Raw genomic sequence first — 14,055 nt, 5'->3', positions numbered from 1 at the left:
GATGTAAAACACCGCGACACCGGAAGTGGGTGCAGAGCGGGGCACACTGGGAGTCGTAGTTTTTTCCTATGGACTGAGAACTGGGAGCCAATGGGAAAGAGAGGGGCTGGTGACGTATATTGCTGGCGCCGGAAGGTGTGCGCTGTGGTGTGCGAGGCGCCGGTGAGGCTCGTTCCGACGCGGTCCCTGTCCCGGCGGCATGTCCAGCTTCCGCGGGCTCGGGCTGGCGGCCTGGCTGGCGGAGCAGGCGCAGCAGCTGGGCATAGGCCGCCCCACCCCGGTGCAGGCCGCCTGCATCCCGCCCATCCTGCAGGGTAAGCGGAGCTGGGCCCCGCCCCCAGCCCCCTCCCTCCCCCCCGGGGCCTCTGCACACCCCCCCCCCGCCCAGTGTCCCCTCAGTCCCCCCCCCAGCCCAGTGCCCCCCCACCGGGGCCTCTGCACCCCCCCAGCCCAGTGCCCCTCTACACCCCCTCCCCAGCCCAGTGCCTCCCCCCACCGGGGCCTCTGCACCCCCCCAGCCCAATGCCCCCCTCAACCCCCTCCCCCCACTGGGGCCTCTACACCCCCCCGCCCAGTGCCCCTCTACACCCCCTCCCCAGCCCAGTGCCTCCCCCCACCGGGGCCTCTGCACCCCCCCAGCCCAATGCCCCCCTCAGTCCCCTCCCCCCACCGGGGCCCCTACACCCCCCCAGCCCAATGCCCCCCTCAGTCCCCTCCCCCTGCATCTCCCTCCCACCCACCAGCGAGGCCTCTGGGTCTTTCCCTCCCCCCAATCTTATCCCCTGTGTCTTGGGCTGAAAACGTCCCCTGGCCATGGGGGCCGAGTTGGGGGAGGGGATGGGAGTGGAGGGCCTTTCCCAGGGCTGCGCACATTTGGAGCCAGGTCTCTGCACCCTGGGTACACGCTCACCTGGCCACTCTGGTCTCTTGCACGCAGGTCGCGACTGCATGGGTTGCGCCAAGACGGGCAGCGGCAAGACAGCTGCATTCGTCCTGCCGGTCCTGCAGAAACTCTCTGAGGATCCCTATGGTATATTCTGCCTGGTGCTGACACCCACACGGTAAGGCTGAATTGTGTCGCTTCGTTTCACCGGCTTTCTAACAAATCCCGTTATCACCTGTAAGAGGCTCAGGAAGGTTCTTGCCTTAGGTGTTCATGTTGCTCCATCAGCAGGGAGATAACAGAACCTCATCTGTCACTGATCAGCGGGGCCTAGTCATGGAGGTGGAGGGTGCGTTTGAGTCTGTGGAATAGCTCTACTGACTCACACTGATGGCCCATGTTGTCCAGTGTCTTGGCCCTGACAGTGGCCAGGAGTAGATGCTTCAGAGGAAGGTGCAAGAAATCCCTCTGTAGTGGATTGGTATAATCTGCCTCCCATGAAGGGTTTATGCCTAATAGTAGTTAGAGATGGGTCTAACCCTGAAGCATGGATTTTTATCCCGTCCAAAACTGTTTTGTATTGGCCATAACTCCAGATATTCTTGTTATCCATGTAAACTACTTTTCCTTTGACTCTTAGTAAAGTCTTCATTGCAATGACATCCTGTGGCAATGAGTTCCAACAGTGTAATCAGGCACCAGACTGAAAAAGTATTTGCAGTTTTGAATTCACTGCCTTTTCCTTTGATTGTTCCATAGTTTCGGTGTTGAGAACAGGACAAGAGAAATGCATTTTCCTAAACCATTGCACTTAAATCTTATCCTGTTGTTTGTCTTTCTGGGGTAAACAACCCCAGTCTTTTCAGTCTCTAGTCACTGATCTCCTGCAGTGGGAACACAATATAACCATGGTGTTTTAGTAGATGGTTTTTCTATCAGCCAAAGGGAGGGATATATTGGTTAAACAATTTTCCTGGCTCCAGCTGTCATTTCCCTGCATTCCTGTTCTTCCATATTCTGAACACACGAGCGTGGCACTGCTGCCCCAGAGCGCCCGTCATGATATGGCAAGGCCCTGCCAGCATCATCCCCTCATTAATCCCGTCTCCTGGGATTCAGAAGGAAACAACCTGCATCCAGAATCGTTAAACAATAATCCCCTTCTCCTGGGGTCCAGTTCAATTCCGCTTCTCCCAAAAGAGCTCCCCTCAGGACCAGAGGTCTTCCCAGCCCCCCTTGGAGCTGAGGGGATTTCCTGTCAGGCTTCTTCCTCCTTGGCATAGGAGACCCACAGGCCTCCTCCTTGGGTAGCGCTTGTTAATTCAGGCCAACTGCGGTCTCCAACCAGCTCCCTTCTTCCCAGGCCCCTTTTACCTTAGTCCTTTTCTTCCTGGATTGGGAGAGCTTAACAGGTAGCCACATTCCCCTGCTGGTGTCTCTGGGAGCGCCTCCTTTTAACTGCATTCTGGGAGCCTTCGGAGGCCCAGATGCTCACGAGGAGGCTGGCTAGCCGGTAACTGCTCACACATGGGCTGAGGTGGGCTCGTTTTCATCACAGGAAGGCTGGGTTTGATTCTCTTTTCGGGACCAGCCATCCGTGACAAGGGTAATAAATATAACTCTGATATTTCCATGTTCTATTTTTCCCCTTTTTCTTTCTCTCTGACAGGGAGTTGGCCTATCAGATTGCTGAACAATTCCGTGTTCTGGGGAAGCCACTTGGCTTGAAGGACTGCATCATCGTTGGAGGGATGGGTATGTGTGTGCTGGTTATAAACTGGCCTCTGAGAAGACACAGCACAGTTACGTGTCTGATCCACTTTAAGGGGCTGTGCAGTTTCAGAGCACTGATGGCTCTGAAGTCTGTGCGGTGACTGGAGGAAAAGGTGGCTTTAGGGGAACTGTGCTTGTCCAGAAGGTGCGGAATTCTCTAGTTCCAGTAAAACCTTACGCGCACCTGAAATGCACCAAAATACAGTGTTTCTTTTGTCCATTAACAGATTTCTCCGTATTTGACGTGTGACTGTCCCTTCCCAGCAATCACAAGGAGAGGGCAAAACTAATCAGCTCTAAGGTTTTGTTGCTGGTGTACTTTGCCATTGAAGGGACAACCTGAGCAGACATAACGGTTGATGGCTGTGGGATTTGTTGTTCATTAAGAAACAAATAGCAGCCCTCAAGTGCCTCTTAGTAAACTGCCAAGTTAAGCAACGTTTGGGTGCCCATCTCTGCTTGAGGGGCCCAGCCTCTTGCTAGGGACGAGGCAAGCATTTTAAAGAAAAAGCAATGTCGTTGTCATCGGTCCTTGTGTATCACCTGGTATCCAGTATCAGGGTTTAAGTGAGCGACTTTCTCCCTCAGACGCGACATTCTTCTGCTGTAGAGTTGTCCTCCTCTGCCTAGGATGTGTCGGACCGACGCTCATGAAATGAGGAAGGTGTCTCCAGCTTCCTCGGGCTGGAATTTTCAAACGCTCCTTTAAAAATCCCGGCTTCATTTGTTGTTTCATTGCAACATGAAGTAGCTGGAGAGGGCCCGGCTGGAAAGGGCCAAAGTTTAATGATCCTTGGTAAATAAATGATGCTGGAAAGTCCCAAATAGTCGCTGGGTTTAAGAGGAAGCCTTTTTGTCACCGTGGTTCCCTGGACTTCTTCCTCTATGCAATGCCTGGTTTTAGTGTCCGGCCCTGGGAGATGGGGAGCGTCCCACGTTCCCCTTGTTCGGTGCCCTCAACTCACACGACTGCGTCTTGTAGAATGAGGCCTGTGAGAGGAGACCTCTCCAGCAGGCTGGCTGCTCTCCCAGATCCTGGCCTGGGGCGTCTAACTTTGCTCCCTTGGTGTTGTTTTTCCAGACATGGTGGCCCAGGCTCTGGAACTCTCCCGTAAGCCTCATGTTGTCATTGCCACGCCAGGCCGGCTGGCTGATCATCTCCGCAGCTCCAACACCTTCAGCCTCAGAAAGATAAAGTTCCTGGTAAGGCAGCGCTTCAGTTCCTTTCCCGCTGTGACCGTCTCCCTTTCTAGACATGGGAGCATCTAAAGTGAGTTGCTGTGTGTGGGGAACAAGCTGCCGGGCTGGGCCAGGTGCTGCGGATGCTTGAGGTTTCCACGGGCTGAACAGTCACAGATCCAACAGCTGGAGCCTGCAAATGCACCAGCTTGTCACACAAGGGGACCTGGGCTCTGGAGAATGAGTCAATGGCACTTGTGAGGGGCCCTTCGCCATTGTATCTAGGTGCTGAAATACAGATGGTGTCTGCGTTAGTGGAAACAGCCTCTCTGTGCCCCAGTTCTCTCCATCGTTCATGCAAAAGCCTCTCTTTTGTCTTGCCTATAACCCTTCGCTTCAGTCTCCTTGTCGCATACCTCAGGCCTGAATTCCTTCATATAGCCACCGTCTCAGCTGGGTTTGGAAACTTCGCCCCCTGCCCTGTAACTTCAATATGGTGGAGCGTTTGGGGGGCTCAGAAGTGTTGTAGACTATGTACGGGGTAGATTGTGTTCGGCATCATTATTGTGTTGCTGTGGAACAGTCTCCCTTGTCCAGTCTTCTGTCGTACCTTGGTTGTGGCTCCATGTGGTGCTCACACTCGATAGCACGTTATTGTGCAAGTGTTGATATCTCTTACAGCGTGTGAGGATTATCCTCCCTGGGTTACAGGTGGGGAAACTAAATCGCAGTCTCTGGGCCTCAGGCACGGCCACAGAATCCATGTCAGAGCCTGGGTTGGAACTCTGGAGTTCCTGGCTGGAGGCCGGGCTGCCTCATCGGGACCATCCCGCCCCTGGGTGGTGCGGCTCCTCTCAGCCTGGCTTGTGTTGCTTGTTTTCGGCCACGTGTTGAAGGTTTTGGACGAAGCTGACCGGCTGCTGGAACAGGGCTGTACTGACTTCACCAAGGACCTGGAGGTGATTCTGGGGGCTGTTCCAGCGACCAGGCAGACGCTGCTCTTTAGTGCTACGCTGACAGACACGCTGAACGAGCTGAAGAGCCTCGCCATGAACAAACCCTTCTTCTGGGAGTCTCAGGCCGAGTAAGTCTCCTGCTGTTTCCTGTGGTGTCCCCCTCCCAGTATACAGCAGGGAGGCTGTGAATGTCGGCACATTGGGCTTCCCCTCATGACTGCCTTGGCAGTATTGGGAATGGTCGATACTTCTCTCCCCATTAACCACTCGGTCCCAGTCACACCCTATGCTGTTAGGTGGTGGGGACTTGGTACTGGACATACTGAACCTCGCTTCCTTTGCCCGGCTTCCCCAGTGCTTGGCTGCACCGGGTGGTCTGCCGAGGAAGGTGGCACCAGCAGCTGGGTGACTAGGGCAGAGCTGAATACGGCTGAAATTGTCACTTCCCCTTTGCCTTTATTGTATTTTGACCCCACAAACTGTGAGCCATCAGAGATATTTAATGTAAATTAAAGGAGTTGGGCTGCCCTGGAGTCCCCGGCGTCGGGAGCTGGGGAGCCAGTCAGACAGGCTGCCACCTCCCCAGGCTTTTTGGTGTTTTAGATTTGTATTTATGTTTTATTTAGTCCCACTAGTAAAACACAGGAGGGACTGGCAGCAATTGGGCCTCTTACGAGAATCCTGGGCAGTTGTCTAACTTAACCGGCTTCATTCTCCCCTCTGCATGTGGCCCCATCTCCCCACTGTATCCTTCACCTCCCCCAAATCTGACCCATCTCAGGATAATGTCCCTTTCCATCCCCTCCCAAACAGAGTGCGGACCGTGGACGAGCTGGTTCAGCGCTACCTGCTTGTGCCGGAGAAAGTCAAGGACGCGTACCTCGTCCATTTAATCCAGACCTTCCAGGATGAGCACGAGGACTGGTCCATCATCATCTTCACCAGCACCTGCAAGTGAGTCCGAAGCCAGGGCCATAGTAATGTTTAGGCTTCGGTAGCTCAGACCCCAAACTCCCCGCTAACGATAGTAAAGTCAGAAAGGCACGTGTTGCCCTAGTCCAGGCACTCCAGTGGGGTCCGAGCCCTTTCCTAGCTCCTGGGAGGTGAGTGCTTCCCAGTGCCAGGAAACAGCACGCTATGGAAGGGCCAAGTCTGAGTATCTCCACTGACCTGCTTAGTCCCGACCCAACAGTGTAGAGAGGGGCTGTGGTCACAACGGACTCCAGCTGCATTGGGCACTGCTGTGCTGCGTCCTCCTGGGGCTCTCCAGTATAGGGCACCGTGGAGGGATGGAGTAGGGCCAGAAGTTGCTGTGATTCTGTGATTGTCGCCCCATTTCCTTCCCTTGAGTGAGTCCAGTTGCAGGGATTTAACCCAAGAAGTGACTGTCCCAGAGGAAATCCCACAGTGCTCTTCAGAGAGTCTGGGCTCCCCCTAGTGTCCTGACCAACCTTTAACAGCCAGTCCAGTGGCCGCCTGTGAGCGAGTGCCAAGTGTGGAATAGGCATTCTGTTTGCCAGCATAGCTGAGGCACTGTGTACCTGGGTCATGGGAGGCTCTGTTCTAGGCCATCGGCTTCCCCAAGGACAAGATATGTAACTGGGAAATGTCTCTTGTTTTTAAGGAACTGCCAGATCTTGAACATGATGCTGAAGAAGTTCAACTTCCCGTCAGTGGCTTTGCATTCCATGATGAAGCAGGTGAGTGACCCAGCAGGGCTGCGCAGTGGGGTGCTGGGGCACGCGCACATCTTGGCTATGCTGTGGAATGAAGGCCTCAGGTTTTTACACATTTATCCGTTGAGCGAGGGCATTCAGGGGGTGACTCTTGTTGTCTTCCCTAAGGAAGGGGCATTGCTGGGCACAAGCCAGGTGGGTGCTGTGCTGGGTTCAGAAACCCACCTCTGCTGAGGTCCCTCGCTCCTCGCCTGCCCTCTGCCAGCCTGGTCAGGGATGCACACTTCTTTGCTGATAGCTGTTTTCCCTGAAGCCAGAAATCTGTGCAGGGCATGCGGCTTCATCCAGACTCCTCCTCCCTTTGCAGAAGCAGCGCTTTGCAGCCTTAGCAAAATTCAAGTCCAGCGTCTTTAAGATCCTCATCGCCACTGACGTGGCTGCCAGGTAGGAGAAGGGGAAGCTGCTCTCTGCGGCTACAGAGCTCTAGCGAGTTTCCTAAGCAGCAGAACCACCCAAGAGCTGTGGGGTGGGGTTTGCGAGAGGGGAGCTCGAAGGTCTTGTCTGGGTCAGGGCAAGGGATTGTTCCCTTCAGTCATGGCCCAGGGTTAGGGAACACCCTGGAACTCGCTTATGTACCTGCTGTAGCTGGATTCTCTGTTCATCCCCTGCCTTTTCACGCTGTAACCTGTGAGTTCACGTGCTGATAGAGCTGCCTTGTGGGAGGGGCTGGGTAGCCCGCTGGGCCCCGAGGGGAACGGCAGGCAGTTGACTGGGCTGCAGAGTGACACGCAGGGGCAAGCTGTCTTGGTCCCTGGTTCTGAGGACTATATGAGGAGACGGTTGAGTCCCTGGAATCGGCTCGGGCTGGTCACTGCAGGCCCCGTGGGTGTCGAGTCTCCAAGGGCTCTCAGGGAACGCTGAGATCAGGAGATGCCCCACTGCTGTCTCCTCAACCCCCTTTTCTTTGCTGCGCTCCAGGGGCTTAGACATTCCAACAGTCCAAGTTGTCATCAACCACAACACCCCAGGCCTGCCGAAAATCTACATCCACCGGGTAGGCCGGACGGCCCGTGCAGGTGAGGAAGGAAAGCCAGCGAGAGGCACGGGTTGGGTAGTGCCACGGTTCAAAGCAGAGACCCAGTGATGGGATTCTTGCCCGATTCCTCTTTCATCCAGTTTCAGACCAGAAAGGGGGGGGACCATTAGACCCTCTGGCTGACCTCGTGTATATCACAGGCCACTTACCCCTGCTGGCTGCTGTGCAGTGTCAGATCAGACTAGGCCACTGATCCAGCGTCCTGCCCCCACCGCTCACAGCGCTGACTCGTCTTGGCTGGTATCCCACCTCTGACAGCAGCCAGTAACCTGCCTCGGAGCAAGTGGAAGACCCTTCTCCTCACTGCCCCTCTCCATAGTGCGCCTGTGCTAATTCCTGGAGGCGAGTGGGGCCTGAGGGAGGGTTAGTCTGGGGATCACTGCTCATCAGAGTTCACTTAGTCACCAGCGCCTGGTTCTGGTTCTCATCCCTCAGGCCGGCACGGACTCGCCATCACGCTGGTGACGCAGTACGACATCCACCTGGTGCATGCCATTGAGGAGCAGATCAGTAAGTGGAGAGCATCAGCGCAGGCGTGGCTGCAGCCACGGCCTCTCCGACAGAGCCTATGGCCCAGGAGCCTTCTAGTAGCAGAAAAACAGCTTCTCTCCCCTGGCTTTGCAGCCGAGGCCCGGCAAATCTAGTAGCTCCGTGTCTCCCCCAGGGCGGGAGCCGCCCCGGTCACCAAACCTTCTGGTCTTTGATACTCTAGTACGACTGGTACGTAGCGCCTCGCACCCAGCGGGATTGCAGAGGGCTTAGCAAGGGCTGCGTCTCCCCACCCTGAGACAGAGGGTGGCAGCTGTGGACAGCAGCTCCTAGCTAGGCTGTGCAGCGCTCCTCAGGAAGTGGAGAAGGCTCCTGCCTGCAGTTGAAGCAGCCCTGCTTTGGGGAGTCCTGGCAGCCCGGCTCTCCGTAGGGCGGTTGGGTGAAGAGACTAAGGCGGTCTCTCATTCTGGTCGCCGTGGGGGGGTTGGTCCCGTGTACATGGTCCCATTATCCCCAGTGATAGCAAGGGGAAAGTTCTCTGGGGCGCTCTGAGTCAGTAATGACCCTGATCTCCCTGCAGCGGAGGGGCTGGCCCCTGCTCTCGTACCAGTCTCTGAGCTGTCCGTGTGTCTTGTGTCCCGATTTAGAAACGAAGCTGCAGGAGTTCTCGGTGGAGGAGCGTGCGGTACTCAGCATCCTCACCCAGGTGAACGTCGCCAGGAGGGAGTGTGAAATCGTAAGTGACCGGAGCATGAGGCGCCCTGGCCGGGGAGCCGGCTTCCTCTGACCAGGAAACGCTTCCCCTCTAACCCGCGAGGGGCATTTAGCTTCGGCAGGGTGTGCAGCCCTCGCTTTGGATATGCAGCTGTGTGGAGGGCTCGGGACTCATTCCCCTTTCTAGAGGAGGCCTGTGCAGGACATGAGCTTTTGTAATGCAAATGCTGGGGCAGGGACCCAGGTCTGCTGTTCCCCGTCTCTAAGGTGTGCCCGTCTGGTGATATTGGCCTGCTCGGCAGTGCGCTGGGGGCCTGGGCTTTGGAGCGAGGGTCTGCCAAGTCCGGCAGAGCTCTGCTCAGGCCTGCGACCCTCCTCGGAGCCTTGCTGCCGGTCCTACTGCCTGGCTCCTCATCGCGCTTTTGTCTTTTGCTTTGGCAGAAACTGGAGGCGACTGATTTTGATGAGAAGAAGGAAATAAATAAGCGGAAGCAAATGATCCTGGAAGGAAAGGTGAGTGATGCGCTCCAGCCACTGCCGCCAGGTACCAGGACAAGCACTGACCTGTCGCACAGCACAAGACACCCATCCCCCCCTTCGCTCCTGCAGTCTGTCTGCCTCGTTCCCCTTTGAGCAGCTTCTGTTCGCCTTGAAAGGAGAATGATGAAGAGCTACTGACAAATGGGTTGTCCCATTACGTCCTTCAGACCTGGTGTCACGTTCCTCTCCAGAGTCAGTTGTGCTTCAAAGAGCAGGGTGGGCTTGACAGGACGTTACTCTGCAGCCCCCCTTGGCCCCCAGTGGGGGGTCAGAACGGGCAGCTGAGAGAGGAGGGGAGCGGCAGCATGGAGCAGCGCTAGGAAAGCGGAGGAGGTCCAAGGCTGGGATAGGAGAACCAGAGAAGGGAAGGGACTTGCCCAGATTTGTGCACAAGGCAGTGGCAGAGCCGGGAATAGAACCCAGGAGTCCTTACACCCCGCCCCAGATTTGGACCACAGCCCTCTCCTCTGGGGTGGAGAATGGTCGAGCAGGGTGAGGAAGCAGAGCAAGAGTGCACAAGTAACCAGGGCACGTGGTCTCTGGAGACGGACGGGCAGCTGGGGAAGGCCAGGGTCCTTTGGGTGGGGGCAGGGCTGACAGAACCCCGCTGCATGTCGTCAGTTTCTCGGCGTCTGCCCTTGCAGGACCCGGACATGGAGGCAAAGAGGAAGGCGGAGCTGGCCAAGATCAAGAGGAAGAACAAGCAGTTCCGCGAAAGGGTCCAGCAGACGCTGCAGGAGAAGAAACAGCTTCAGCTGAAGAGGAAGCTGCAGAAGAAGGCGCGTCGGCAGCAGAGACGGGTGGCCGAGGAGAAGTGAGAGCCCCAGGCGCTTACAGCTGGGGGTTGCTGCCCAGGGCTCTTCCTAGCCCCTGGAGACCACGCAGCGGGGGAGGTTGATGTGGAAGCTTCTGACTTGATGTTGGTGTTTGAAGGGAGGGGGATCGCTCTGCCCGTGTAACCCCTTCTCCCTCCCCTCCAGAGACTCAGCTGCTCTGGCCCATCCTTCGGCCTGACCTGGGCGGGATGGGCCTCAAGGGGTGTCACTCCTCAGCCCCCCACGCCCAAAGGAGGGATCCAAACTCTTCTCCCTTGGGCAGCTGCTCCTGCTCATGGTGATTCTCGGTTTCTCACCTGCTCCCACCCTTCCCAGCGCTGGTCCCCGCCACTCCCTCTTGTTTAGATGGGCAGCTTCTCCCCAAGTCGGAGTCTGAAAGCCCTGAGCCAAGGTCAGCTTGGCCGCTGGCTTCCTGGCCTGGCTGGCGGTGTTCTGAGAGGGTAACAGCTAATAGAGACAGGGGAGGGGCTCCATCAGGGAGGCTGGTCTGGCGTGTTTTGTGATAATTTCCCTTCCTCCTAATTTGTGTGACCTGTTATCCGAACCCTGTTTATCCCGAGGTCCCTCTGAGCCACATTTCAGATCTGTCCCCTGACCTGCAGCTCCAGACGGCTCTTCAGCCACAGGACCATCACGGGCCCCTCTTCCCTTCCAGGAACGGAGGTTTCCCTCCCCAGAGCCTGGTTTCAATCCCAGTATCCAACTCGACCAGGTCAGAGGTCTTTGATTCACATCTGAACAGGATTCCCTGGCCATCTCAGGAGCAAATATCCTTAGCTCTGAACAACCCACAGCAGTTTGGATTCTGCTCCCTCCCTCCCTGACACCCCCACTAGACGCCGCAGAATGGATGCTGCTGGTTTGCACCCCGACCAATGAATAAGTGACTCTTGCACCAAGAATGGCCCTGGATGTCCCAGCGTGAGGACTTGGCCAAGTGCACAAGGCTCAGCGAACTTTAACCTCGGGGGGGCGGGGCGGTGTGTGCGCCATCAGGGAATGTGCTTCCCTCTGGAGCCTCAGAACTAAGCGCAGCTCTATGGTGGGGGGCCCGGCAGGGAGGGAAGTGATTTCTGCTTTGGTGATGGGGGGATGTTTTCTGTGACTCGCATCTTCCCTGCCCCCAAGAAATATTTATTTGCAATAAATAACTGGGTGTCTGGACTCTCCTGGTCGGGGGACTGGCGTCTTGTCCAAGGGCTGTTGGTTGGAATGAGGGCTCGGTTTCACCCTGGCATATCGAGCTGGATCAGGGACTCTGCAGCCGGAGGCACTGAGGGCAACACGCAGTTTTGTTTCAGGGGCGTGGTCCAAATAGCAAACAGGCTTCTCCTAGCCCGAGTCTGCCCCAGTCCCTGCTGTCATGGTGCCAGGGGGGCAGTTCTGGAAAGCTGCATCCCATTCTTGGGGGGCCGCTCGCCCCCTCTGAGTCCCGCACCAGTCGGGCGTCTCAGCCACCTCGGGCCTGTTCTCTGCCCCAGAGCCGGGTCCATATGCCCATCCTGGCACAGGTTTGCCATGCGACTCCCCAGGGCACATCCCCTCTGCACAGCCGCTGGTGCAGCTCCACCTGGGGCAGCAGGCGAGGAGCTTGGATGTCTGGCTGGATGACAGGGGCCATGTGGCTAGAGAGGTGTGGCCAGACTGGCCATCAGGATGTGTCTGAATTGGGCAGCCCCCTTCGCCCGGCTCCCCGGGAATGAAGAGGACCTCGAGAGCCTGCCTTGTAGACAGGGCGACTCGCGGGCTCGGGCAGCTGTTGGAACCGCACTGATCGCTCTCCGAATATGGAACATGGCCCCAGCCCCGTGTGCTGATTTCCCCACAAACCCGTCAGCGCGAGAGTAATGAGACTCCTCCCTGGCCAGGCTGCTCTGGCGAGGACTTTGATGCTGCCTTTGTGTCGTCTCTCCTGTCGGCGGTTCCCCTCCCCTCTCTGCCTTCTGAAGTCTCTTCGCTGAGCGTGTCTCTTCATCTTCCCCCAGCACCTGTGACAGCAGGTTTGATCATGGAGTTTCGTCTTGGTGCTTTGTTCAGCCGCCTTTTCAATCCCTCCGGCTCCCTGAGCACCGGGGCACGTGTGGGAAACGAGCCTCCCGTTCAGTCAGTGCAGAGTCGACTCCATGCAGCCTGGCTAGGAGACGGGGGAGCGGCCTGTCTCAGGCTGGGAATGGACCCTGCCCAGGTCCACAGAAAGCACCTTGCCTGGTGACTGTCAGTGGCCTCTGCGAAACGCGCTTACAGGCCTCGGGCCGATTCTTCCTTCTCTCATCCCTCCCTGGCTTGAAATCTGCTTTCATCAGCTCTGCCCCCCACGGGAATTCCTCCACCCGTCTCCCAGCAGGGTCTTGCACTGGGGCTGCGTCCGGAGCCTGCCTTGAACGGAGGCTCGTAGCGTCCTCGGGCCGAAAGGGGGGGGTACAAGAGCCTCGGGCAGGGAGATCAGGGCAGGGGGCTCGCTCCAGGCTCGAATGGCTGCAATGTGTGGGGAGGCGTTGAGGGCGGCGGGGGCCGGGCTGGCAGCACTCTGCCATGCGGTGGGTAGTGCCTTAGTCACGAGACCCTCCTTCCTCTGGGCACTGAACACACTAATTGTGCCAGGGCCGTGACTGAGGGCGGCCTGAATCCCCAGTTGGGGGAGTGGCTGCATCACCGATCCGGGCCAGCTTGGGACGACCTTCCAGTGCCCTTCTCACCCCCGTTTCTCTCCCCCTTTGGCTACAGTCTCCCACGTGCTTTGCACACTCAATTCTTTTCACTCTCTCAACCCCAGCTCCCCACCCCCACCTCTTTGAGGGCTTCCCTGGTTTGGTTGCTATGGAGACAGAACCCAGTTCAGCATTTCAAACATCTCGCCATCCCTGGCAGGCACAGGGGGGCGTGGCCGTGTGGAGCAGTGGGCGCTGGGGGTGCTCCCCACAGACACACGGCAGAGGGTGCACCGGAGCCTGCACCACCTCTGCAGAAACCTCCTGCCTTAACCCACTGCTCTAACTGCCACGCTGGGTGTGTCTGGCCTGCCATCAGTCCCTGAAGCTGGGCGAGCCTGGAGTGGGGCTCTCGGGCCCTTTTCTGGGCGTGGAACAGGCCCTCTTCCCTTCCCCCCACCCCCTCTGCTCCCATGCTGGTCGGGTGAGGGGTTGGCACGGGGCACTGGTGTTCCCCGGCGTGCTGCAGGCAGGCGGCAGGGTTGGGCGAGTCCTACACAGAACGGGAGCCATGTCCTGGGTCCATCCCAGGAGGCTCCCTGGGCCTGTCCGGCAGGGTCAGGGCAGGCGGCCCAAGGACAGGGACTTCCCCAGAAGGAAGGTGTGGGGCAGAGCCAAGATCTCTGGGGGGAGCTGCCCCCTGTGGTTCAAATGGGACCCCCTGGGCCTGGCCACGTCTGCAGCATGGGGAAGAAGGGTAAGGGAGGAAGTAGGGGACAGGGCTTGGTGGCCCGTGGGCGGATCCAGATGAGCCAGTGGCCCTGGTCCATCCTGAGTGGGCCGTGTCCTGCAGGTGTCAGCCAGGGGCCTCCAGCCTCTGGCTGTGGGAGCAGCGCCGGGAGGCAGGAGAGCTCTAATGAAACGCTCAGGGCGCAGCCCCAGCTTGTCTTCAGCTCCCTGGTTCCCGTGGGGGCCAGCCGAAGAGCCCTCAGTCCTGGGGGGGTGGGGGTGAGTCCTTCTCTCGCCCAGGATCCAACACTGGGCCCTAGGATCCGCCCGGCCCGGCTGGCTGGTTATCCAGCAGCGCTGGCGGGTTCAGCTTGGAACTGCTTTGCTCTCTGTCCTGCGCCAGGCGGGGTTTTGCTGGCTTTGCACGAGGCTGGCCCCTGAGCTCCTGCTGCGCCCGTGCCAGGTGCTGCAGTCTGGCCCCCGGGGACGGCGCTTTTGTGTGGCTTGTGGCTCTGGTCTCACGGCCGCTCTGCGTG

At 57.9% G+C, this 14,055-nt stretch overlaps 1 protein-coding gene across 1 annotated transcript; it reads left to right on the top strand.

Moving 5' to 3' along the window:
- Positions 1–106: 106 nt before the first annotated feature.
- On the top strand, positions 107–11,306 carry DDX49 (DEAD-box helicase 49). Its single transcript, XM_005278973.5, has 14 exons — positions 107–314; positions 938–1,061; positions 2,553–2,638; positions 3,738–3,859; positions 4,732–4,919; positions 5,605–5,745; positions 6,416–6,491; positions 6,835–6,911; positions 7,446–7,543; positions 7,999–8,073; positions 8,700–8,788; positions 9,208–9,279; positions 9,951–10,120; positions 10,703–11,306. Exons 1-14 carry the CDS (start codon positions 200–202, stop codon positions 10,710–10,712), a joined length of 1,443 nt encoding a protein of 480 aa, XP_005279030.2. The 5' UTR covers positions 107–199; the 3' UTR covers positions 10,713–11,306.
- The last annotated feature ends 2,749 nt before the right edge of the window (positions 11,307–14,055 follow it).

The sequence above is a fragment of the Chrysemys picta genome, chromosome 25 (assembly GCF_011386835.1).
Source record: "Chrysemys picta bellii isolate R12L10 chromosome 25, ASM1138683v2, whole genome shotgun sequence".
In the NCBI taxonomy this organism is placed as follows: Eukaryota; Metazoa; Chordata; order Testudines; family Emydidae; genus Chrysemys; species Chrysemys picta.
The sequence above is the reverse complement of the archived record's forward strand: the minus strand, read 5'-3'. Positions and strand labels throughout refer to the sequence as shown.